At 41.8% G+C, this 27,196-nt stretch overlaps 2 protein-coding genes across 2 annotated transcripts; both read right to left on the bottom strand.

Annotated features, from left to right (window-relative positions):
- Positions 1-545: 545 nt before the first annotated feature.
- Positions 546-11,182, bottom strand: tmprss7 (transmembrane serine protease 7). The gene is made up of 18 exons (XM_078280268.1): positions 10,834-11,182; positions 9,695-9,899; positions 9,436-9,566; positions 9,277-9,344; positions 8,904-9,097; positions 8,793-8,828; positions 8,477-8,705; positions 7,249-7,373; positions 6,612-6,724; positions 6,415-6,521; positions 6,017-6,153; positions 5,481-5,588; positions 5,290-5,397; positions 5,088-5,204; positions 2,128-2,320; positions 1,179-1,447; positions 880-1,016; positions 546-756 (listed from the first exon to the last, which is right to left on the bottom strand). The coding sequence occupies exons 1-18, from the start codon at positions 10,903-10,905 to the stop codon at positions 595-597; spliced, it is 2,511 nt and encodes an 836-aa protein (XP_078136394.1). The 5' UTR covers positions 10,906-11,182; the 3' UTR covers positions 546-594.
- Positions 11,183-11,261: 79 nt separating this feature from the next.
- spata13 (spermatogenesis associated 13) lies at positions 11,262-26,594 on the bottom strand. The gene is made up of 13 exons (XM_078280264.1): positions 26,099-26,594; positions 18,816-20,378; positions 16,647-17,120; positions 15,838-15,982; positions 15,521-15,648; positions 15,082-15,261; positions 14,316-14,495; positions 13,897-14,076; positions 13,569-13,801; positions 12,795-12,924; positions 12,284-12,659; positions 12,057-12,131; positions 11,262-11,940 (listed from the first exon to the last, which is right to left on the bottom strand). The coding sequence occupies exons 1-13, from the start codon at positions 26,105-26,107 to the stop codon at positions 11,759-11,761; spliced, it is 3,855 nt and encodes a 1,284-aa protein (XP_078136390.1). The 5' UTR covers positions 26,108-26,594; the 3' UTR covers positions 11,262-11,758.
- Between the last annotated feature and the right edge of the window lie 602 nt (positions 26,595-27,196).

The raw sequence follows: 27,196 nt of genomic DNA, 5'->3' as shown, positions 1-27,196 counted from the left end.
CCCGAGTTTTAAAAATATCAAAATCATGTGTCATTAACCCTTTGAAATAATCAATCATTATTTATTAAAACGTTCATGGAAAAGTAGGCGAAAAGGTGTGTTTTAAGGTTTGTCACAATTGTGGAATGGGTTGTATCTTTCTACCATTTAAAAATGTTGCCTCTAAAAATGTTACTGAATGATGTATGAATGCATTTCCAGCAAGTAGCAATCTTTGAAACAATAAAGTTACAATCTTAATGTTTCAATACATGTTACAATACAGAAACAAAGTTGAAATACTTGATGGTTTTTGTCTTTTTGTCTTTGCTCTCAGTAGTCATGTCGGTGTTGTACAAGGGTTTATGTTAAATAGTCACACTAGAATGTGATAGAGCATTCTAATTGCAATGCTGGGGACTGCCAGTGGCAGAGCTTTAAATGTGTTAATAACTTGGCTGGGATATATAAGAAATGTGATTGCATAGGAGAAATATGTTAAAAGTGTGACTTAGACACCTTTAACAAGTGGCTTTAAAAAAAAATACACAGTATCTGATGATGCTTTTATTATTAGGTATCTGCTGTCACTGGATGAATAAGAGTTTCATTGTGTCAGCTGATATGGCTGTAGATCCAGGAGGTGAACTTGTTGACCCTGGTGTAGACCCCAGGCAGGTTTGGTCTGCCACAGCCCGCCCCCCAGCTGACGATGCCAATCAGGAACCAGCGACCCCCACCCGCTGCCTGACAGGACAGAGGACCCCCTGAGTCGCCCTGAGACACAAAGAGAGCAGTTGATGCAGAAAGAACACACATTCAAAACTTTTAATGCTTCACATCTGCTAGTATAAATTAAATACAGGTGATTGTGGGTGATTCAGTCAGATGGGAGCTCACCCTGCAGGCGTCCTGCTCTCCAGAGGGGACCCCAGCACACAGCATGCGTGGGGAGACAGGTCCATAGCTCTTCTTACAGTCAGTCTGGCTCAGTAAGGACACCTGTGCTTTCTGCAGCACTGAGGGCAGCACTTTGTCTGCAGGGGCAATATGTGGACATATATCATGCAACTGACATATTACTGTTATGTTTTTAGAACACTGCATGTAAACCAGCCCTGTCAGACCAACCCCCTCAGCGATAAAATAGTTATATTAAAGTATAAAAGTAACTGAGCTCTATCCGAGGCATTGCTCACCCTCCTCAGAGCGGTATCCCCACCCGGTGACCAAGCAGCGGTGGTTGTCTGTGACAGTGTGGGAGGGGGGTGGCAGGCACACAGGCTGGACCAGCGGGCTGAGGGAGGGAGGCCAGGGCTTCTTCAGCTGCAGCAGGGCGATGTCATAGTCAAATGTGTACGTGTTATAATACTCATGCACCACAATCCGCTGGATCTCAGCCACGTGTTTGGCACTGCCCTGTGTCAGCATGCCGAGGTGGGCGCTCCAGTATCGTGGGTCAGACAGCCTGGTTGAGATATATATCAGGGAATACTGAAGGAGGACATTTTGTAGAATATACTGTGTCTAATAAAACTTGAAAACAGATGAGTTGATATGAACAGTAAGTGGCAGTTTGTTCAAAAAAATATGAGGCAGAAGCCTTTTACCTGATAATGTAATAATTACCAGATGAATCAATATGTCATGATATGATAAAATGATATAAATGGGTTGAAATGTGACTGGTGACGTAATAAACTGCCAGATGAGGGTTGCCTGAGGGTTGGGACCCTGCAAGTGTTCCCCAGATAAATCTGAAGGGTCACAAGATGAATAAAAAATAAATTAAAAAATAGTAAATACAAGTTATTTATTCTACACAAAATTATGTTTAGTTTTTTCTGATTTTGTCTTTTATTTTTTGTGAAATACTGCATACTTTTACATTGTTAGGCATCTGAATTTAATTTAATTTTTTTTAAATAAAGTAATCTAAGAATGAAAAAAACACTGGTTGAAATGTTCACAACTCATGTCCACACAAAAAGCATAACATGTCATGGGTGTTTGATTGGGAACCACTGTATTATCAGAGCCTTCTGCACTGCTCTGTGTTTTTTTATTGTTTTTTTTTCATACATTAGCCATTACAGTGATCATATAACAATTACAGGAAGTTGTTAATCAGCGGTGAGAGTGACTGACCTTTCCTTGCTGAAGCAGTGTGCTGCTGAGATGAGCCAATCAGAGGAGAGGACAGAAGCCCCACAGTACAGGTTACCAGAGAAGTGGAGGCTGACCTGCCACGGCCACTCCCCCTCCACAGAGTTATCTCCACCAACGATACGCTCAGCTCCTGAAGATGAACCCACCTTCTTCAAGGAGGGATGACCACAGGCTGAGGAGCACACAGAGAGGGATTGTGTTGTTTTACTGGTTAAATTATACTGGGCATTGGATTTATTGTTGGAGCACAGAACGCAGAATATATGGACATGTGCAGGATATTACATATTGTCAAACTGTCGTTAAAATTCAAGACATTACTGCCACTAACAAAAGAGTATCCCCCAGTGAGAGATACTATTATACTATACTAATATTACTATTATTGTGATTATGTGCAGTTTATAGCTCTAATAGGGGTTTATGTGTGCACAGTGTCCCTGTATCAGTGTAAGTTTACAATATGAGTGTGTGTTTTCTATGCTGACACACTGAGTCATTACCGTGACAGAGAGGTCTACTGCCGCCTTATTAAAAAGTAGAGCTTTGATATGTGCGTGCACACACACACGCATGCCCATGAACAGTATTGCCAAGTATCAGTGAGTGATCAAAGACAAGACTGTTCCCATCACCTTTAGATCCCATCATGATAAAATAACAGCTAACAGAGAGAGCTATTACAGCTGGGTCACCTCAGTGCTGCAGGTCAGCAGATTTGGAGCACGCTGCCCAGTGGATTATAAAATAATGTTCTCATGAAGCCACATAAAGGATCTGGCAGATAACTGGCAGTGTAGTGGCAGTATAATCACTATGTATCAATTGCTTCATTAAGAGCCCCACAGTACAGTAGACTCGTCTGAGGTAAATAACTACAGACCCATCTCCCTTCTACCATTTCTATCCAAAACTCTTGAGTGTGCCATTTATAATCAACTCTCTACTTATCTCCACCAGAACAACCTTCTTGATCCCCACCAGTCTGGCTTCAAGGCTGGCCACTCCACAGAAACTGCCCTCCTTGCTGTCACTGAGCAGCTTCACATCGCTAGAACAACCTCTCTCTCTTCTGTCGTCATCCTTCTGGACCTTTCTGCTGCCTTTGCCACAGTGAACCACCAGATCCTCATTTCAAAACTCCAGGATCTGGGTGTCTCAGGCTCTGCACTCTCTTTGCTCACATCTTACCTGACAAACCGAAGCTACCGGGTAACTTGGAGAGGATCTACCTCAGAACCTTGCCCACTCAAAACTGGGGTTCCTCAGGGATCAGTCCTGGGTCCCCTCCTCTTCTCTCTGTACACCAACTCTCTCAGGTCTGTCATTCACTCACACGACTTCTCTTATCACAGCTACACAGATGACACCCAACTAATTCTCTCCTTTCCGGAGTCTGAAACTCAAGTAGCAGCACGTATCTTGGCCTGTCTGACTGACATCTCTTCTTGAATGTCCACACACCATCTGAAACTCAACCTTGACAAGACTGAGCTCCTTTTCCTTCCAGGGAAGGGCTCTCCTACCCAAGACCTGACTATAACAATTGACAACTCTGTGGTAGTCCCCACCCAGACTGCTAGAAACCTGGGTGTGACACTTGACAACCACTTCTCCTTCACTGCCAACATTGCTGCAACTACCTGATCGTGTAGATAAATGCTGCATAACATCAGAAGGATACGTCCCCTTCTAACGCAGAAGGCGGCTCAGGCTCTGGTTCAGGCTTTAGTCATCTCACGTCTAGACTACTGCAACTCCCTCCTGATTGGCCTGCCTGCATGTGCCATCCGGCCCCTGCAGCTCATTCAGAACGCAGCAGCTCGACTTGTCTTCAACCTCCCCAAGTTCTCTCACACTACACTGCTCCTCCGCTCTCTTCACTGGTTACCAGTTGCTGGGCGCATCCGCTTCAAGACACTAGTACTTGTATACAGGGCAACAAATGGATCAGCCCCAGCATACATCCAGGACATGGTCAAACCCTATACCCCAACCTGTCCACTCCGCTCTGCATCAGCCAACCTGCTTGCTGCCCCCTCACAGCGAGGGACAACTAATCACTCAACAAAATCCCGACTGTTCGCTGTCCTGACTCCCAAATGGTGGAATGGCCGAAAGCCTACGCATCTTCCGCCGAAGGCTAAAAACACATCTCTTCCGACTACACCTCGAATAAACATGGAAGAAAAAAAATAAAAAATAAAAAATAAAATAATACATATATATATATATATATATATATATATATATATATATATACACACACACACACATATTTGTAGTTTTGCTTAAGCTAATGTACTTGCACTTACTACTTGTTGTCTGGAGTTTGCACCTTCAGGATTGAAAGCACTTAATTGGAAGTCGCTTTGGATAAAAGCGTCAGCTAAATGACATGTAATGTAATGTAAATAGCCAACCATTCAGGTGGGACATAACCAAATGTGTTGATGTGGCTTAAGCTGATAAATCATTGAACCATTTTCTTTAGTGAAACAACTTGAAGACATGTTCTTGACAGGCAGCGGTAGTGATAAAAGCTGGAGGAAATGGCATTTTAACAGCATCTTATCTCCAGAATTCATCATATATTTAGTTAAAACTGGATGCTTACATTATAAATCACGCAGAGCAAAACGGTTAAGAGTTGTTAAAAATATGAAAGATGTTTGATGCATAATGGTGAGCTTTCTAAAATTTAGAAAATGAATCTTGTGAGTGCAGTGTCTTACAAAGGATAAACGGTTTTGCACCATTGCATCATACAACATGTTGGCACTGGAGTCACTTTAAAGATAATGAAGTTGCATTATATATTACTAGAAAAAAAGGTGGAGGTGGGATTATAAAACAATCTGTAGTGATATTATTGAAGTTTCTTTTCTTTTTGCTGCAACTTCAAGATGCGCACATGGAGTATAATGCAGAGCGCTCACCACAATTGGCCTCATCACTGTGGTCCTGACAGTCATGGATACCATCGCACTTTGCGTTCTTCTTCATGATGCAGGAGCCACTGTTGCATTGATACCTGATTTCAGAGCAGGTTGTTTCTGACAAAAGTAGAGAACATATTATATAATTATTAGTGGTTAAACAGTGAAAGGGCATACATATTAAATAAAAAAAAAAGTATACCCTGAGTGCAGTTGATCTCATCTATTCCATTGGTGCAGTCTGTCTCTCCATTGCATACATACAAAGGATGCAGAGGACTGTTGCCACCACAGTTCTTTGTCGGCCTCGCTGTAAAGATATGCAACATTTTTCCAGTGCAGTGCCATTTGTTCTTAAACAACCAGTACTATGTAACTTGTACGACGACTTACAGCAGAAGACCTCGTCACTCTCATCCTGGCAGTCGTCCAGGCCGTCACAACGTCGACTTTTCTCTACACACAGTCCTGTGGAGCACAGGAAGTGGCTCTCTGGACAGGCTGGTGCACACATGAGTGGGGAAAGAGAGGTTAAAATAGACCAGTTAAGTGCATAAACAAAAGTTGCCTTTGCTGCACTTCATTTCTACTCTAGTGACCGACTAAATGACACCACAAGGTGCTTCAATGGTTATGCTAACTATGTGAATGACACAAAAACATTGACAAAATAAATTGACTTAATTATTTTCATCTTTTCTCTGTGCATGTTTCACATGAAGTTTCAAAATGTCCGTACAATGTATTTATGTCTATTTTTCCAATGTTTTTACTCTGTAAAGTAGATTGTATTTTTTAGATTACACTTCAAAAACAAAATCATTAACTCACATCCACCCTGGAGTACAATGAAACACCTATGATCTGTCATTTACTGCAGTGTATCCAGGCTGTTACAATGAGTCATACTCTGGGCCTGCAGTGCTTACGCTGGCTGATATTGTAGCTGCTGTAAGACGCCTGAAAAGGCTGAGCAGAGTTACGTGAGCTGCTGCGAAATTCCACCTCTGGGCTGTGGTCAGCAATCCGAAACACCGTGTGGTGTCCCACGTAGCTGCCACAGAAACTGTGGAGGGAAAGCAACCATCAACAAACCATCACAGGATGTTGTTGTGAATACAATGTTGAAATACCTTATCTACTAAATAATATATCCAAAGACATTATCTATGGTTGTAGATATTTGTAAAAATGGACAAAAATATATGAAATAGTTGAGTGTAAATGTTGTTTTGAGTTGGATTTTTCCTTTATATGCATGCAGCTGTAATTTCCCCTTGGGGATCATTAAAGTCTGTCGTCTTCTTCTTCTTCTGCACCCACATACATGATTTCATTGACCTTCCACCAGCCGTGTTCACAGCCCTCCATGGCCTTTGGTTTCAATACATAGTTCTGAAACTGCAGAGCAACTCCTAAAGCACTGTTAGGGGTCTAGAATAAAATACAAACAGAATACACAATCAATAAAAGATATTTATACCTCAGTTTGTCATGTACAGTATGTGTGTGTGTGTGCTCTACCTCAAACTTCCAGGTGCAGAAGCACTGTGGGGGCAGAAGGCTGGGGTGGAAGGGGCTGTAGATTTGACCAGTGACGTCAGGCTTTATGTGGGTCTCAATTTCAGACATACACACTGAGACAGACAGAGACAGACAGAGACAGACTTAAGGATTATACTTTCAGCCCGGCCAGCAGTGTTCTTAAGATAAATCTCAGTGAAAAGATGATTACATTACATTACATCACATGTCATTTAGCTGACGCTTTTATCCAAAGCGACTTCCAATTAAGTGCTTTCAACCTTGAAGGTACAAACTCCAGTAGTAAGTGCAAGTACATTAGCTTTAAATAAGCCAAACTACAAAGAGCCAAATGAAAGTGCAACATGCAAAGTGATAAATAAAACAAGGGAGAGTCAAAAACGTTTTTGTTATTCTCAAAATTATTTTCCTTCTTTCTTGTGAAATTGTAGGTAGTTTTATTCAATCAGGCCTTTAAAAAAAAAAAAAAACTAAAACATTTGAGAAGGAAAATAATCATTTTATGCAACTGCTCACAGATCATAGACATTTAATCTGTGTGGAGGGGTCATACATAATAATAATAATAAGGTTTGAAACCACTGGCATATACAGTAACAATGTAATTGTGTCATACCTTCTTCAGCAATGGCCTCAAAGTGTCCTCTGAAGCTCTTGTTGCCATTGGTCATTCTGAAGGACAGCAACATGACATTGGAGGTAGACACCAGGGAGAAGGAGCTGGACACTGACTCACACAGCCTGCAGCACAGAGATACACATTATTTTTTATTGTATTGGTTTATTTGATAGGGACCATGCATATTTATGAACATTGTTGTATAAAAAACACCATGTAAATATGCCAGAATTAGTAAAAATAACTACTTTACATCTGCAGTCCCTAGGCAGGTGACATAGGACTAACACAGAGACAGCCAGCAGTCATACAGCACTTATTCACTATAAATTAAAAGGTACACATAATGATGACATATACATTGACAAAACAAACAAAACAAAAACAAAAATACATTATTCATCCACCTCTATACTGCATTCAATTTAACAGTGAAAGTGTATGGGTGATGAAATGTGTGACAGTTGAAAGTGAGTGCATCTCTGGTTTTCTAGGAGCCACTGTTTTAAGTGAGTTTTAAAGGTGTTGAATGTAGGACACACCCTATTATTGGGAGGGGCAAGCTATTCCAGAGTTTACCTCCTATTATTGAGAAGTGGTTAAGTGGTGTGTCTAAATAGTATCACACATTCCCCTTTTACAGAGGCCCGTGTACTACCTCCGCTTTCAAGTCTTTGGAAAAAGCCATGCAGCGGAGGGGGGGGGGGGGCAAGATTATGTAACACTTTATATACCAAACAAACATACTTGAAATGTTTGAAATTGTCAAAGCTTAAACATTTATGTCTCTCTAAGATATCGCAATGGTGAAATGACAATGTCTTTTTATCAAAGGTTTTTATGGCTTTCTTAAATAGAGATTCAATGCTTTTAAGAGTAGTTATGCTAGTTAATGACCAGTTTGTAAAACAATACTCAATATGTGAAAAGATCATAGTATATAAGAACAACTTGGCAGCTTTGGTGTCAAGAAATGGCCTAATTTGATTACAATTCTGCAAATTGAATTTAACTTTATTTGCCACCTTTTTTACATGACTTTTGAATGTTAGGGTATTAGTATATTCAAGGTTTATGTTTTAGAAAAAATACAGTGGCATATGGCAAGAAGCCTTTTGATTTGCTTGCAGCTTTAATATGAGGGAAAACAGGCCGTTGTCATGTAGGCAACAGGCCTGCCTAATCACATAAGGCGAGAAATCAGCTGTCTGGAAGCTACACTCACCTGTGCAGAATGCGCCCTCTCATGGGCAGCAGAGCGTCGTACACAGTCAGGGCATCATTCACACAGTCGCTGGGCTCAATGAGGAGCGAGGTGACGGTCAGACGGATCAGTGAGCCGGGGGCAGCGGTGAGTTTTACATGGCAATTCACACCACCCCATGATGAGAAGACGTTTAAAGGTACACTCGCCCCAGGAAGGTTAGCATACAGCTTATCTACACACTGAGAGCCTTGGAGGAGAGGAAGAAAAAAAAACTCATGGACACACTACATGACATACAGTGTAACTTTTATATAACTTTAGTATTTTCACCTACCTGCTCCATTTGATGAATAATCTGATCGCTGAACAGCTGCAGGAAGACACAATTAGTAATCTCTGCATTGATACACAGTTTTAGGATGCACATGTAAACACACTGACACACCATTGATGAGGATGGAGTCGATATCCACTGGGAGACCCAGCAGGTAGCCTACAGAGGACCTGTTCATCATGCTGGTGTGGACCGAGTCTCTGAAAATGGCTCCTACACACTCCTCACACACTGCTGGGCTCTTCAGTCGAGGAACCACAAACACCATCCAGAAGTGAACCAGCACACCGCCCTTGTTGTTGTTACTGGGTGAGGAAAACAGAGTTTACATTTGAACTTTAAAAACAGGGTGTGTTGCTCAGTCGTAAATAAGTCTTGATGCTTAAAACTGGCATCAAAAGCACAATCTGAATCATAAATATCAGCTGGACCTCTTTTTGCTTCATGATGATGATGATGATGACTAACAGACACTGTAGGCTACCTGAGGTCTGAAATGACAGCTTGCTTGTAGAGTCTGGCCACTGAGGACACCTTGTACACATTGCTCACCTACGAGACACCAGCAATTAACCGTAAGACACTCAGATCTCATGTTCAGCACTAACCATCATGTAAATAACTGGGTTACAGCCATACATACCACGTGTTGTATTTTGTTTGCCATGGATACAAACTCACTGGACTGTTCCTGGCGGTACTCGGGGATAAACTCCACGTTGGCAACACGGAACATCCCGGCAAAATACACTCCACTGTTGCTTTCCCTGCGAACTAAAGACATCTTGTCAAAATGTGCATTATATGGTGCAGTATCAGTGTAATGTAGTATTGTAATTATGCACTGGAAAGATATACATTTTTTTTTAATGAGATTTAATTAAAAGAATCCTCTCACTTACATATGAAGACCCATAGCAGCGACCACATGATAACCACCACCACAAACACCACTGCTGTGATGATGACCGTGAGGTGCCTGATGCTCAGCAGATAGGCCCACAGCCTCTTGAGTCCCTTGGGCTTACGTCTCGTCTTCCTGTACTTCCTGTAGAGCCTCTGCAGAGTGTGATCAACTGTGGCCACCTCCACAGACACATCTGCAATCTACAGCCAGGGAGGGAACACATTCACACTCTAATGCAAAATGCCAATATGGGAGCAGTAAATTCTACTTGCCCTTTCGTGTTGTCACTTCAATCTGTATGGATTCTAATAGGGATGTGGTTAATGATGCTGAAATGATGTGAAAAGCACAAACAAGTGTCTCTTGATACTGTAGATCCTTCATCAAGTGTATTAGAGATCTCAGGATTCAGTGTTGGGGCAAAAGGGCACAAGAGAGCGATGCTGGCTCTCTTTGAGGACCATAAGTAGGTTAAATTACTGCGGAAAACATCAAGAGGGCATAACCATGCCTCTACCATTCTTTGCATCACTGTACCTTATCCAGGTCAGTTAGTTTAGATTACAGTGGGTTGGAAAATAAGCTAATCAGTCCCAAATGCACAGAGATGGTTGGCCAGCAAGTGTTTACATAGTACAGGGTCACAGCATACACTGAAAGAACATCAATGTTGATAAAGTTAAACAAAACCATCACATTTAGCTGTTGGTCTGAAAACAATGACGCAAGCTTGTGTCTACAGGTAATGACGCTCCATTACTGGTCACTTTTAGCTTGTGAAGAATGCCTGACAGCTACTCCATCAGATGCAGCGCTCGGCTCTCATTGAGTTACCCAATGCACATATATTATTCATTCAGTGTCATCCCATACTGTGCAAGCGGCATCACAAGTTAGCAGGATATAGATTCCCACGGGGGAAAAAAAAGTTTAATCTATTTTACACATATTTAAACCAACAGGACAAAAGATGTGAGTTAAAAGGTTTTGATGTTATGTCCACTTAAATCTCCAGGGTTTCATCTGGAGAAACAGCTTTATTCCCATTTCAAACGTGACAGGATTTAAAATGTTGTAGTTTAAGTCACCATGCTTTTAAAAAAATAACACTACATTAGGATACATCTTACTTACACTGGCAGCGTCTGTTTGAGAGACATCCTCATCTCCGATTGTCGTCTCGTTCGCCTCTCGCTCTGTGCCCATGACACAGGCATCCCTTCAAACCTCTATCATCTAATTCCTGATTTCCGGTGTTTAAGATCCATTCTTTTTTCCTTCAGAACAAAAACTGCCTTATAAAATAAGCGGACCCACGAATAACGTAGAGCCACACAGCACAGTGTTTGGATGTCGACAGGTGTGTGAAACCAAATCCTGGTGTTGGAAAAACGTACCTCCTCCAGTCCCACAGCTAATGTTTCATTCATTAGCTTCTATCGCAGCCATCAAATTTACATAAACCAATATTCAACAGCCACAAACTAAAAAAACTCTAAAAAAAAACAAAACAACTGGATAAGTAAACACAATTATCTTAAAGTGACAACAATCTTGTTAGGTATGTTTGTACAAGAGTTTTATTTACAGTGTTAACAAGGTAGGTGACTGTGTCAGTTAATTTATTCTCTGGCTGTTTTGTGCTCAGAGTTGACAGACTCGCAGCAAAAAATGCCAGCCTCTGTGAAATAAACTAAAACCATGTATGTCAACGTAAAAGCAGAATATACATTGTTGTAATAATTAACATTTAAAAAAATATATTTCAGTTGGAATTAAAAAGACAAAGGGGTGGGAGTCTCTTAAATGAGCAGCATCTTTAACACACCAACAAAATGGACAGTCAGTATTTTAACACTTTTGTCATGCCCCTTCCAAATTGTAGGCACTGGACTTCAGGATGCAACAAAAAACAAACAAAGAGAAAGACACATGAGGCACAAAAACAGAACTTTACAGGAAAAATACAGGAAAAAAAGTAAAGTGTACTTTGAGTCTTCAGGACAGTTTGGGTGGCTCTAAGCATGCACAGGTAGAAAAAAGATGAGGGAGCAAAGCCTCATTTTCTGAAGAAGGCATTGCGGGTGATGCTGTACAACAGGTGATAAGGCTTTCGTTTTGGGGGCTCGGCCAGTGAGAAGACCTGCTGCTGAGGCACGCTGGTTGGAATGGTGATGTGACGCTGGTGAAGTGGGTGAAGGTTTTGGTGGTGTGGGGGGATAGAACCAGAGTAACCAATGGCTAAAAGGTGAACAGGAAAAACAAAAATTATGAGTGAAAATCAAAATTAGAATAAAAAAGTTGATAAAAAATGTAAATGAAGAGGCTAAACGGCAGTAAGCAAAATATTTCCTTACTTTTGCTCTTCTTCTGTTTGGCTCTTCTGGCATTAACAATGGCCTGTCTTCTTTGCTCTTCACTGATCTCCATTCCTGCCAAGAAACACACAAATACACCCTCCGGTCAAAACATTTCCAACCACCCCCTTCTTCCAACAATCTTCTTACCCTGTTCATCTTTCATTTGACATCTACCCACAGTATCAGTTTTGCGTCATGAAAGAAAGGAATTCTGCACGACTCACCCATCTCTTGGTCTTCCTTGACTCTGAATCTCTCCTTGGCAAAGGCCTGTAACCACCTCTGCTTGTCCTGGGCCTTCCTGCAGCACAGCACACACATAAACTCCAGAGTGGATGCGTTGCGTAGGCGCAGAGCATTCCTCAGGGTCAGGCCCAGGTCTAGGTCCCGCCCGTCGGGCACGTCCACCACCTCGGTCTGGTCCATATCTAGCTGTCCACGGTAGTGGAGCAGGTCTCTGCGCAGGATGTCTTTTTTACAGAAGACCAACTGATGGTCAAAAAGGAAGAAGCTGCGCTGTTGCATTTTGCCTTGTCGGATGACTCGAGTCAGCTCACCAGAGTGGATCAGCTCTGAGCTGCGCTCCAGCACATCAGGCCCCTGCAACAACCAATGACATAGATACAAAGTCAAGATGTATATAATATTCTTTACAGAATGTTGGTAAATCATATAGGCTACTTTTAATGAATAACCAGAGAACAAATTGGAAGAATATTGATTAGTCATCATCACCTCCCAGTGTAGAATTGCCACCTGCCAGTGAGCAATGGTGTCGACACTCTCCTGCCGTCTCTTCCTCTCATTTATCAGACTGGCCACATTCTTCATAGCCTCATACGCTTTGCTCACTCCGCTGTAGTCACTGCAATAAATCAGCAAAGGAACAATGAGCATAGTGTCTGCCGCCTTAACCATAAAATTGATTGGATTGAAACACATTTCCATTTATAGACACACTACTTCAATCTCAATCGTGAAAAATAAGTAATCAAACCATTGGGACCACCATGAATTCTTTATTTGAAGGTGAATGAATGAATGGACCATTAACAGTTTTTAAATTGGTTAATGTTTGTTGATGCTAGGCTATATACACACTGTAAGTAGCATTGCAGCCATTTGCTTATAGCTTTCATTGTACAGCCAAGATAAAGTAATGCTCGACAGACAACAGCTTCATTGAGTCAAGGTATCTACATTATGTGATTAACTGGTATAAGATGTGGTTGTTGTAGATTTTAATGTATCCAAAGCGACAAGCATCGTTGGGTCCAGAAGTGACAACACTGAAGTAGATGGCTTATGACCCATATTCTATTTTATATGTTAATGTGGGGTGGTTGAAAAATAATAATGTAGGCTAGAGTGCAGTAAAGCTGCCATCTTTGCATGCCTGCACCAGAGTGTGTATGAGAGAAGTTATATAAAGATTCTCAAAATGTACAATAAGCGCAAAGAGGAAAAGAGTAGTATAAATAGTAAAGTTATAAATTTCCAGAGGAGTACCTGTGGTCTTTGGGGGTGTACTTAAGCAGTTCACCCAGCTGCAGGGGGTATTTACAGATCTTCTGGACGGGCGTGAGCAAGAATCCTGCAATGGAAATGTCGATCATCTGCTGGAGGAGCCGGCAGGCCTCAAAGAAATGCTTATATTTGCCCGACTTCATGAGGCGCTGCAGCTCAGCACAGGCTGCTGGATGAGTGTTACAGTAGTCTGAGTAGATAGAGAAGCCCTCTCCCTTATTAAAAAAAGAGAAACATTCAATGAAAATTTAGAACTGAATCAGGTAAATAAATGAGTTACACAGTGATTAAGTCAATTGGGGAAGGTTACCTGCAAGAGAAAACAATAGCCTATTTCACTGAGATGTGGTTGGTCTTTGTTGTACTTCTTCTCCAGGTCTCTGATAAACTGCCTCTGAAACCTGTAGATGTCCTCTATGTTGCTGAAGATGGTCTTCAACTGCAGCTCAGTGAACATGTCCGGGTGTTTACGGCACTGACGGATGTAACCCTAAAAAGTAACACAAAACCAGTATGCTGACTACACTAACAGAAGGTATGAAAACAGTTCAAACACTAGCCAACAGGAGGTGCTAAACAGTTTAGTAATTTCTGAAATCCAAATGTAGCTTATTCTAAATATTTTATTACAAAGAGTTGACATTCATTAGAATGTAGGAATGCTTGCGAGCTGTGAATTACATCTCGATTAGAAGCAGCAGCCCTAGATGTAAATATTAAGGCCCGTACCTCACAGATGTCTTTTAGGTGCTTGATGTAGATGCGTTCAGTATTCATAATTTCCTGAACCACATTGGTTCTCATCTGCTCCTTGTGCTGAGCGCTGTGTGTGTCCCTGGGAGTTGGAGCTTCCTGGTCCGCTACACTCTCCACACTTTCTGCACTCGAGCCCTCCTGGTTCACTCGCACCTAAAACACATCCACCACACAGAATGGGTCCTCATAAGCAGCAATCAAATCATAAATAAGTGTGTTTCCTCAAAGCTAACCAATATTCAAATCCAAATATTCCCCCCCCCCAGTCCCCACAATATCAAACAAATAAAACGAATATGGCCCCTATGAACATATTATGTGTTCAATAAAATCAAATAAGATTTTTTTTAAGCTCATAAGTGACATAAACATTACAAAAAGGAGAACAATAACTACTTAGACTACAACAACTCCACATTACTATGGTAACAACATGTGCAAGTTTAACCAGCTCTTGTTCAGCAACATTGGTTCAGCGCCAAGCAATTACACAGCAGACGGCCATCTGCCAATCAAATAACCTCACTATGGTTACCACAGCCTGTCTAATTAAGACTTAACTGTCAATCAGCTCTGGTAACCACAGAAACCAGCTGAACCTCTGAGGTTTGAACCTTTCCACACACACTTTTAAGAGGGCTGATGAGGTTTATTTGGACCTAAGCCAGTTTGCGGGTCTTTTTTTGTGCTGCTGGAGAGCAAACATGCGTTAAACACATAGGTCAGGAAGTCCACTTACCCTCACAAAGCTGGAAGGGAACCAGGACTCCTTGTCAGCACCCCTGCCCCACCACCAGTCCTTATGCGAGGCTTCCAGGACATGGATAACATCTCCCGCCTTGAAGGCCAGCTCCTGCTCCTCCATGGTCACATGGTCCCAGAGAGCCTCAGCATACACTGTGTGGCCGGAGCTTATCCACTGAGTAGCACACACAGATAAGATAAAGATACAATTACATGCATGCTAAGCCCATGTCTAACATGTAAGATTATGTTTAGACTTATAGATACTGCAATGGTTGTCTGTTCTGCCAAACATCTTGAAAACACACATTTTCACATTGCTGTTCACAAGGCACGCATGCAACAAGATAAATGTTTAATTGTAAATTCAAAAGACATCTTTGGAGAAGATGTTTGAGTGTTGCAACATGACAAGTTTCCCTCCTCAGCCTTACCTCGTTGAGCACAGAGAGCTCCACCCCTGGCTGGAGGTAGGTGGTGACATCAGTGAGCTCATCAAAGCTGCCCTCCTCCTCCTCACTCACGCTGTCATCAAGTGTCGCCAGGCACTCAGACGCACCATCTGCAACACATATACAGAGGTTAAAAACAATGTATGGAGCTGAGAACATTCTGACTAAATAATTCAGAAACAAGCCGCAGATGGAGGCACACCCACACCAACATTTTCCTTCAACATGCTTATTGACATTCCCAGAGTCAGCTTTCCCACAGACTAAAATTTGTGATCAACAACAACGCCAGTTCTCACCACTGAGCACTCTGTGGAGCTTACGCCGTCCAACACGGTCCAGTCCGATGGGAGTGCTCTGGGAGAGGATGGAGGGGCGAAACCTGGCAGACACTGCTCTGTAGGGGGGAACCTGGTGGGAGGGGATGGGCGGCCGCGACAGGGGCTGCAGAGAAGAGACAAGAAACATCCTGGGATTTAGGAAGAGCTCACATTCTCAGGCTTTCACCACCTACCTGGTGACAATGTCACATAGAAATAAAGTCAGCGACTTCATGACAGATAACATTCATAACCAAGATCAATTATTTTGGATTTCAGTAGACAGTAGTACAAAAAAAAACAAGGGGACGCCCTGGCTACTTGTCTTTGTTTGTACAGTTAATAGTGCTCATTATTTTCTTTTTTAAATTTAGCATTAATCAGTTGAAGAGAAGGCAGGAAAATGTTTTTAAAAAAAATTAATGTATACATACTGATCTGCTCCCTTTAAAATTATATATAGATAGATGTATTTTTCAGTGAAACTGTAAAACAAAAACGGTCAGCCTTATGTATAAACCACCACTCACATGGCTAGCATTGGCAGGAAAAAATATTGTTTTCTTCCCTAACAATTTGGAGGATAGACATAGTTCAAATATAGTTATAACTGCAAATTTCATTATTTGGACTCTTTTATTAGCAAATATATTAGCCTGAAGCCAACCATGATTCCTCATTACTGATTGAAACAAAATGTACACAACCATATTTCCAGTTTATATACACCAGATGGGAATTCATCTTAGCCTTTTCACTTCTTGTAGGTTTAAACTGTAAAGGCTTACAGAAGGAAAGCGGTCGTCCTTCTCCTCAGCATCAGAAGAGAACAGATCCACAGCTCCTATCACTGATATTGGACGCTGCCTCATGCCTTGAACGTCTCTGTTTATGCTGCAGTTCTCAGGGATATCGCCATTCCCACATGCATCATTTCCACTGCAGTCTTTAGTCAATGATGTATTTGCTGTCCTTTCTTCAGCGTGCACTACTGCCACTTCCTCAGGAATGGAGTGCTTCCTGGAAATGAGCTGCCCGTAGTCAGAGATGGGCCGAGGTCTTGGGCGCTCACTCCTTCGTCTGGGCTTGACGGAGGCCATTTCCGTGGATGCATCTGTGGGTGATGTGCGCGATGTGGGTGATGTGCGCGATGTGGGTGACTCCGAAAGGCATGTTGAAGAGATAGGAGGGGTGTTGCTGGTTGTTGGAGAGACTTCCTCTGTTTGGAGGAATGCTTCTGGACCTTGTTGGTCTGATGTTGCCTAGGGATCAAAAACTCAAATTTAAAACTCAATAAGGTTGATGATATTAATTTTCTCCTGTTCAATGATAAGCAAAGCACAAATATGTAGAACATAATGTCTGCTGGGAAGAACATCTGTTAATCAGAAACAGACCAAAATGGTACTGCCAGTCTCAAAAGTTCCAACTCGAAGCAACTGTCTTGGTTGGATCTCAATGCAGAACCCACAAGAATCAATGGGAAACTATTTCAATGACCTTTATCAGGATTCTCGTGAGAAACTTTATTATCATGTGAAAGTATTCAAGTTCAAACAAGAACTGCAACAGAAATTCCACAAATATTCCACAATCAAATGTTATCATTCTGTATGTATGTCAGCAGGTATTGTATACTCACGGTCAAATATTGGCTAATGGTTACTCTTTTGGAAATTGTTGGTCTAAGTCTTTCTTACTCAGCCAGCAATCAAACCTCACCTCTTGGTTCTCTCGATCTGGGTCCGGTCCCCGGCATATACACTGGAGAGGCACACAATGGACTAGCACCATTGTGAAACCAATCAAACACAGACTGACATGTGTCCCCAAGACCTAATTATTTTGTGAGGCTACTAATAGCCACTTGATTTTTAAAGTAAACAAAATCAGATTGTTCCGCATCATCTTTAAAGGCAAAATCCTACTTTTAGACTAAAACACATCACTATAACAGTGTGTTTACGGACCTGTCTACCTGGTGGTGCTGCTAGCTGTCCAAGGCCCAGTGTCCTCAGTGCTGGACTTTGATCTACTGTACTTCAGCTAGAGGGAAAGGGGAGATGTGAGGAGGGCTGTGCTCACTCATAGCAACAGGACTATGGAGTGGTTTTGCGCAAGAGCCACTAATCATAAACAAAGCCTAATCATTAACTCTGCCTCTTCAGTGTGCCTGGTAGCACAGAACAGCTGGCTTCAGCATGTGACCCTGCTGCAGCAGAAGTCAGTAATTCATACACAACTGACAGGAAAAAGGACAGTGAAGAACAACTTATGCCTACGTCATTATTTATTTGACACTGAAGGGGACTTTGGACACACACACCTTTTTTTTAAATCATACAAGCACAATACTGACAAGCATCACGTTAACATGAGAACTTATCTCAGTGGGTTAGAATCATGCCAGATTCAAAGATCACTTCTTAGAGGTGTGATGCTTTATTTCCAAAGACAAGGGTCAATGCCATTCAACTGGAAGATTGGAATCCATTAATGATCATGCTCTCATGTTCTAGATTATAGATAGATATCAGTACTTCCTTCCGCTCTGAAAGTTTACAGATAGCCTGTAATCTAATGATTTCCAATCCCATGTTCCGAGGTCAATGATAAAGGTGCTGCTAATGTGTGATAGTGCAAAACATTTTGCAGCTTTGTTCTCTTTCAGCTGCAGCACATCATATATATGTAAGCAGTGAAAAGCTCTGTAATCAAAGAGACAAGTTGCACAAAAGATAGTACCCTAGCTGATGTCTTAGTTAGTGTTTTACACACGTCCTGCATTGTGTCAGAATATCTGCATCTTCTGTGCTAATAAGCAGGGAGAAATAGGTGGAGCAATACTGACTGCTAATAGAAACATTACTCTATATATAATTACTATATACAGTATGTGCCAAGACAATTAAATTATTCACATCAGACCTTTTACACACATGATTTTCCTCTCTTACCTCGTTTGGTAGCATGTTAACCTCAGTCTCTTCTTGTTGTTGGGAATGTTCTTTCTGGCAGAGAGGAGATGAATCACATTCTGCTGTCTGTTTATAGCTACTTGTTGTGGCCACAGTCAGTAATTCATATTGAGCAGGTGAAGTCTGCTCTGTTCCCACTGGGGGCTCCATAGAAACCTGGCTGATAAGGACCTGGTGCTGCTGTGGGCTGGCATCGGATTCAGGCTGTAGATGAACCAGAGGGGTGTGCTCAACAGACATGACCCGGGCTCTGACAGGCGAAGGCCGGCGCTGTCGCTCACTGGTTGTTAGGCAAGGCACACGGCGGGAGTAGTCGTCATGGAGACGGGTCAGGGGTGACAAGGGTGAGGTGGGGCTGGGGGAGGGACTTCGCCTGCGTCGGACAGTCAGGTCAGTCATGCTGCCTACTAACTTTAGCATCGGCCCCTTGGTCATCACAGGGCTCTTCCTGCGGCTAACAGCGTGGTCCCGGAGGTCCACTGAGGAGGCGCTGGCTGTCCTCTGGATGTTTGGTGTCTCGCTTGACGTGCTAGTCCTCTTGGGTTCCTCCTGGAGCGAAGGAGGTCCTGGAAATTGGGCTTTACGTCTAAAAGGGGCCTTAAATATATGAAGATTTTCTGCACTTTTGCTCAGTCTGCTCACCACCTTCACATTTGTGTTGTCATTCATGTTCTTTGTTTGGACATTGACCCTGGATGTCTGATCTGGTTTCTGACTGTCCGTAGCTTCATTTGTGCTCCTTCCTGCTAGTCTCCTGTTCCCTGTGTCGAGTAAAGAGATGCGTCCTGCTCCATACGCTCTCCTAATACTCCTTGACAATCGTGTGTTCCGCGTGAGCCCATCTCCTTCATCAGTTTCCTCATCATCGTAGTCCTCAATATCTGATCCACATCGGCTTATCACAGCCAACTTTTGGCCAGCAAAATTTCCATTAGACACACTATATCCTTCTGCAAAATTGAAATGATTTGCTGCATCATCTAGACCAGGGTCAATGTTGGGCACACCAGTGCCATTAGTCATTTCCTGATCTGATGGGTCATGTTCTCCATCGTGGGTGACCGCCCCTCTACTCTGTATACCCTGGAGCACAGAGGAGCGGAGCTTTTTGAAGGAGTCCACAACACCCAGTCCTGAAAGTCCTGACCAGGACTGAGGGACGCTGTTGCTGTCGCTGCTGTCGGTTGAGGTGGTACGGTCAGTGGTTGGACTGTGAGCAGGGACAGGGCCCTTCCTCGAGTTAGAAAAAAGCCTCATAATTCTTGAGGAGTAAGGCTTTCCCTCAGGTTGACCTATAACAGGGTTGGTCCAGGCAGAGGAGTTGATGCCATTTAATCTGTTTTCGTCTGGACCTGCGGTCATCGGCTGTACTTGGGCAACACAACCAGACAGCAGACATGGGACTGCACTTCTGTCAGCATGACTGTGGAATGGGTATATGTCACTGAGGGGTCGGCTTCGGATCAGCGGGTCAGCTTTACAGTGGTGGAGGCACAGAAGAGAGTCTTCGCTTGTGGACAAGACTCGGTCCTGTTGTTCTGTCTGCAAAACCAAACACAGATTCATTTCAGAAATCTTTGCATTATAGAAGAATGAAAGGTCCAATTCAAAGGTTACTACGTAGAAATGAAATTGATCAGATAAAAGCAGATACGACAACTCCAGATAACTGAAAAAGAAATATGTATTTGTTTTTCAAAATGAACTGAATAAAATAAAAGATTTTTTTACAGTAAGAATGTTTTAGGGAAGGCTGGGAAATTTCAATCCTGAGAAGAACAGCATGAAAAGGACATACAGAATGCCTAAAGGGATGGGAGTATGAGAATGCACTATTATGTGTTTACAGTACAGTGTCCTCTGTGTTTGTATGTAAGAGAGGAGGAACAGAGAGAAGAAAGGGAGAGACACAGATCAACAGAAAGACGCATCCCTCAGTGTGCAAGGATCCAGAGGAGTAAAACATCTTTCGCCGAGAACACTACATGCATTTGTCCTTGGTGCTGTATTTCAATGTCCATAGAGCTGAGGCCCAGGTCGGGGTGGTGTTGTGCTAAGTTCAGCTGTGTGTGTGTGTGTGTGTGTGTGTGTGTGTGTGTGTGTGTGTGTGTGTGTGTGTGTGTGTGTTTCAGGGCAGTGGTAAATGCAGCTGAGCCTTTGAAGTGGGGCTTTGTGAGCGTGACTAAGCAATGAAACTTGCTAATCCATTGTGATTAATGCAATAAATTGCCCAGTTTTCTTCAGATTATGTAGAAGATAAAGTGACGGTGAGGGGAGGGTTGTGTGGTCTTCAAATTAGTGAACATAGTAATACACCGAGTCCTCAGTGTTTGCCTATATAGGATTCATACTTAGTTAGTTTTATTTTATTTCTGTGTCATGCTAAACACTTGGCCCATCCCATATGGGATTACAAGACACCACAAACCTATTTAACAGACATCTTCCGGTCGCATATACAAATCATTTGGAGAAATACATATATACTAAATAGGCCTTTTCACGGAGTACATTTAGCATGTCATAGTAAGAAAAGAAGAGGTGTTACTAATAACATTAACAACGGCTCTGTACTATTCAAGTGTCCCAGTAAGCCATGACATGACTGACAGTGAGTCAGCATGCACAATACCAGGACCCTGAAACTGAAGCAGCTAAATGGAATTCAGGCATCATTCATTTTATTATTTACAGCCGTGCTTTTCCTTCGTAGACATGTCAAAATGTCTTCTGTGTCACCCTGTCTCCAGGTTTCTTTTATGCCTGAATTCAAAAAGTGTGTTCAAAAGGCCACAAAATGACACATCAAAGTACTTCTAACTTGCCAACTGACTTACAAATGATCTAAAATAAAAACAAAAGTTTAACTATAAAATGACTCGTCTATAGAGACTACAGTATATTGACAATAATAACAATATAGTATGAATGAATGACTATAAAATATCATCCCATATACTTTTCCATACCTACAAATAAATCTCTAAAAACAACAATTTGTGCTTTACTTGCTAATTTACATGCAAGTTTTCATTCACCATGTCCCTGCATCAAGTGAAGCAAATATGAATAGTCTTACAGACTAAATATAGGGTAACATAATATAGCAAACCGCTTGAATATTTTAAATTGCAGTTAAAATGGAACATTTTTATGGATTATTTTACTTCAACACCCACGCCCACGCAACACAATTTATTATTTATAAGCAGGATATAAATGATAAATACAGATGATAAACTACATCATCAATATACACTTAAAGACATTACAACTACATTACAGTGCGTTATAAACCATTAATTAATTATACACTGCTTATAAATGCTAAATAGGGGATGACATGACTGCTGATTGTTTTACATTTATTACAAGAAAACTGTCTCCTAACAACAAAAAGGTCACTCCCAATATATTGTCATATTTTTTTTAGGTATTCAACTAAAATGTTGTGATTTTGTCACAACACAAACTGAAGCCATTTTTTGCTTCCACTGTCTGCTATGTACACATGCAGGGAGTTGCAGGGATCCTGGAACGTTCCCAAACCTCCCATCCTCATGCGTGTCCAGCAGCAGATGGGCTTTCTCAGTCAAACTCTCTGTGGAATCTGCTGTCACTCCAACCAGCTCTCTCCATCATGCCGAACACTTATGTAAACACAGAGCCACCGCTGCCAAGCACCGCTGCTGACAGACAGTAAACACTCCTTGCAAACAATGTGCTGCTTTCAAAGCTATGCTGAATTGTCTTCTTGTACTTTCTCCGCATTGGCCACGGGAAGAGTCATATTAAGTAGCAACAGGAAAAAAAAAAAAAAGACAGGATCAATTTTTCCATCTATTTTCCAAGCAGACCGACTGAAGATAGGAAAAGAATTTCTGCAGCTTGAGTAGCTTGTTTTTGTTTTGAATACTCTTGTCTTATCGCCCGTTCTACCAACTGTGCTATCCTTCAACACCTTTCTGCCTTCTCCCTAAACTTGGCGCCAACTGTCACAGGCCAGTTGGCATCTACTAATACTTGGCCGAACCAAGCTGACGCAGGTGGTGACTTTCACAAAAACTTCAACTTATATGCAATATGGTTTTTACTCCGTTAACTGTACAGCTTCGTTTCCGTGACTTTTAACTATGCCCTTTAAAACTGGTGATGGATTTATAAGCCTTATTACATTTCTAGTCTAGACTCAATGCATCAACTTCAATGACAATGTTCGCTTTGATGTGCATGGCATTTGTTTTACTGGTGAAACGGCAGGTCTGCTGGCAATCTATAACTACCAATTTTACAAAGCAAATTCAACACTGACACACACACTTTTCTTAATGATGAAAAGCGTTTTTTATTTTCAGAGATAAAATATATATATGGTATACTATTCTGAAAACCTCTTTCATTTTGTTCATTTATCTCAAACCTAAACTCTGGCATCATTTTCTTTTCCTCCATATTTTCTGAAATGACAGAAAAATAAACTATGTAAATGATACGTCCATGTCTACAGCTATGCATGTAGCAACATCCTGACAAATATTACTTACATACAAGTTATTAGCACGCCCTACTGTCTGTAAGCAGATCACTTTTACTATGAACTTTCCTATATTATTTTTGCTCTGCCTGTGTACCAGGATCACTGCTGCTCTCCAGCGTCCTCCTGCTTGGCTGTGGATGGGAGCGGCGCACTGGTGACCTGGTCCAGAGTTAATTAAGAGCCCACACACCCCCTCCCCACACACACACACACACACACACACACACACACACAATGAACACTCACCCAGATACATTGTATACAAGGGCTAAAAGCATGCACTCCAAAAACACATGCACAATTAGTTAGAGCATCCTTTCTCACAGTGCACGGCCCATTTCCATGTGTGTGCATGTGCACTCACACGCATACGTGCACAGAGCTGAGAAGGGAGGAAGGCAGTTAAAACATTGCCTCCCTTCCTGTTTGGCTAGAAAACCCAGGCATTAATGTAAGGAGTCATAAATGCATAGGGATAAGGTGACCTCCTACCTACCCATAGTTCACCTCTGCAGTATGTCCTGCCTGAGGCTAGGATGAAACTCATCGGCCAAAATGAACTAAGCATTAAATTGAAAAACCACCAGACAGAGTATTAAGTGAAAGTACGTTTTTCTGTCATTTTCCCTTCTCTGGCTTAACTCTGAGACAAACACAAGCACCCCGGAGCAACATCGCCATTCCTTTGTAAGCTGTCACTTTACTGGTCGTCTATTTGTCTCGAGGAATGAAAGCTGTGAGGAAGGCATACCTCTATGATGTCCTAAAACAACACGCCATAATGTTTTAAAGAAAAGATTGGCTGATTAGCTAAATCAGTGTGCGTAACTAGGGTTCTGGCTGCACATATGTTCAGTACTAGAGAAAAAAGTTCATTGAATTTTGTCTTTCAAGTGAATGAGTTCACATTTGTGGTTGTAAAAGCATCATTTTAGCCTTGATGCTTGTTATCTGACCTTACAGTCTGTTTCCTAGCAAAGATTAAAGCGTTAGCAAGAAAACTCAGAACAGTGTGTGGGAGCGGGAGTGTGTGTGTGTTTGTGTGTGTACAGCCTATTTCTCTTCCATCCCAGTAATAATCTGATTAGCAAAGCTTTACCAGTCTGTGTTCAGGACTGGTTTCATCGATACAGGATAGCCTAATCAGGGTGACAACCAGGCTATTCAGCACTGACTGAGAGTGACACCCAAAGCTTGTAAACAGCCCACCAGGAATTGACTCTAGGGGGCAACTTGGCAATGTGCATTTTACATGTTAAGAGTGAAAATTAAGAGATAAACGCTAAAATTCCACAAACACTATCGATAACAAATATGTCACCTCTTTTGTGGTCACATGATTTTGAAACAGACAACATGTCCCATCTGGATTAGGTGAGCAAATATGCTACCGGTTCAGTTTTCTGGGTTAAGGCTCATATTTTTGATGACCTAGTTCCTCATTTTTGATCTGGCAGATCGAAGAACATTGGGGACGCCACTCCCCTTTTAATAGACCGTGGGAAGTACAGGTAAAGCAGGGAGTGTCAGCACTCTCACACAGGCAGCCACTTACTCACCTGATCTGCTGTGGACTGTCATGAAGACAGAAATCTAACACCACACAGTGTACAAGGCTTAGAGAGGACAAAACACCACTGAGCCTCGTTGTCAATAGTCAACAGTGTAACCTGACAGCAATGCAACATTAACCAAAAGGTTGCTCTATCAACATTCAAAAACCATGAAAACAGAAAGCTTCTCAAGAGCACAAATCCACTAATAGTATATAGGGATATGAGACAATCTTAAACATTGGTTTGTGAGCTTGAAATAGTTCACACAGTATTTCCCTGCGCAAATGTCCTTTTTGACTGAGTCACAGCACTAAAAATGGCTGGTTAAAGTGACGTCTTTGTTGTCTTTGTCTATGGACTGAAGTACAAAAAGAAGGTAAACTAATGCAGAATATTTGCATTAACTACAGACACAAAGCTCAATGTTGTGTCCCATGAGACAGAATTACAACCATGTATGAAATAAAAGGTAGCATATTGTAAAATATTATTACAGTTGTTTGGTCTTATTGCAATACTGAAAGTTCTATAAAGCAGAGGACTGTGACCTGTGAATATTTAACACTGAATGATCTAGACACCACAGTTTACCTCTAGTATAAAATCTCATCTGGGGAGCCATAAAAACAAGACAAATCGCCACCCTGGTGGAAAATAAAGATATATTCTATTCTAATTAATTGTGAGTAACCTGTTGTGATGGCTGCAGACTCCTACAGTTAGTGTAGCTAAGTTAGTGCTAAGAATGAAGCAGAATTTGAAAACAAGGAGCTATGGAAGGGGATTACACTGAGTAGTTTTCTAAGTCCATAAAGAACTCGGGGCCAAACTGCTTATTTATTTCTGCATTAATTAACTTTCTTTGGCCATAAAGCTCTTTGTAGTAACGTTAGGTGCCCCCCAACCCCTCCTTCACCAACTCCCTGCACAGCCTGGCATCTCCCACATCACTATAACAACCACGGCTGTAATGCACTACAATAACCCCCCCCTCTGGTCCCATTTCAAATAAGAACAGAAGAGGGAAAATCACCACAACTGTAATATGATAACGTTACACGAGTAATATGAATAATTTAAAGGAATTATATTATCACTTGTTTTTTGCTGTGAATTAAATTGAATTAGCAGTCATTGCGCAGTTAATAGAAACTAAAACTTTTGCTCACCCTGCTCATAGTCGCTGATGTTGTCCTCCTCACCTTTATCCTCACATCAACAGAGCAGCTGTTTTTGTGGTTTAGCCATAGTGAAGTACTTTCTCCGAGGTCCAACGACTTGCTGCCTCGCACTCGTCGTCCTCTCGCAAAAACATGTCGGGTACAAAAACCACATCAACTGTGCTGGCCCCTGCTAACTAGTTACCCCGCAACATATTAAGACAAATGGCTGGCTGACTTCTTAAACACACTGGGCTAGCAACTCGAGCTAGCTAACGAGCTCACTGATAAACTTCTAAACTGCGCAAGCTTTGCGGTTTTTTATTTCGCTTTCACCAACCGGCAAAACCTGATGGTAGCCAAGTGACTCAAGTGCACAAAATAAATACTGAGTCATGCGATATCTTCCGAAGTTACTCAAGAAAAGCTCCTCATTTCGCTGATTAGTCCAGTTCAAATCGGTCTTTCTTGAAGCATTGAGAGAGCGAGCATCATTAATGCACTTGTTGCAGTGTTTCCAAGGGGCGGGGCTTCGAGAGGTTACGATCCAGGTTACTGGTTGACCACAACGTGACCATACGGCGGACAGCCAATCATAATTAAGTAGATGAGTCCGTGACCCCGAAACCACGCCCAAGGTGGAACGCTCTTCATTGAAGAATAAAAAAAGAGAATGCTGCTCTTCACTTCCTGCGGCTTTTTGAAGACAAAAAAAGACTGGATCTTCCAGTTTGTTTTGCACTGTCTTCCTCGTGTCATGTCATTGTATCATGCCCAGTCTGTGTTGCACTGTCTTCCTCGTGTCATGTCATTGTATCATACCAAAACAAGTAATGTCTCGGGTATTTCTATTGTGCATGTCCATCCCCAAATACCAAAGGAAATATTACATATTGAATGTTGTATTTTAAAACAACAACCAAAATAGTGGAATGGAAAACAACAAAACTGATTTTTGCCTGTGACAAAAATGACACCACACCTGTATTTCATCTTTTTAATGTCGCTTTTTTTTTCATTTACAGGCTGATGCTCTCACGTCAACAGAATTACATGCTCAAGATCCTGCAAGAAAGCTAATTTAATTGATTTAACCACATAATGCAC

This window comes from Sander vitreus, chromosome 22 (assembly GCF_031162955.1).
Source record: "Sander vitreus isolate 19-12246 chromosome 22, sanVit1, whole genome shotgun sequence".
In the NCBI taxonomy this organism is placed as follows: Eukaryota; Metazoa; Chordata; class Actinopteri; order Perciformes; family Percidae; genus Sander; species Sander vitreus.
This window is presented reverse-complemented; position numbering and strand designations above follow the sequence as displayed.

Bases quoted from the DNA above. Each gene is read 5' to 3' on its own strand.
- spata13 (XM_078280264.1), bottom strand. The intron at 15,262-15,520 runs GTAAGGCTGAGG...TGTGCTACTCAG, and splicing joins AGCTCTCTGTGCTCAACGAG to TGGATAAGCTCCGGCCACAC. The intron at 11,941-12,056 runs GTAAGGAAATAT...TTCACCTTTTAG, and splicing joins CAAACAGAAGAAGAGCAAAA to CCATTGGTTACTCTGGTTCT.
- tmprss7 (XM_078280268.1), bottom strand. From the start codon at position 10,905: ATGGGCACAGAGCGAGAGGCGAACGAGACGACAATCGGAGATGAGGAT. The intron at 9,900-10,833 runs GTAAGTAAGATG...CCCTGGCTGTAG, and splicing joins CTCAAACAGACGCTGCCAGT to ATTGCAGATGTGTCTGTGGA. The intron at 6,522-6,611 runs GTAGAGCACACA...ATTTTATTCTAG, and splicing joins TCTGCACCTGGAAGTTTGAG to ACCCCTAACAGTGCTTTAGG.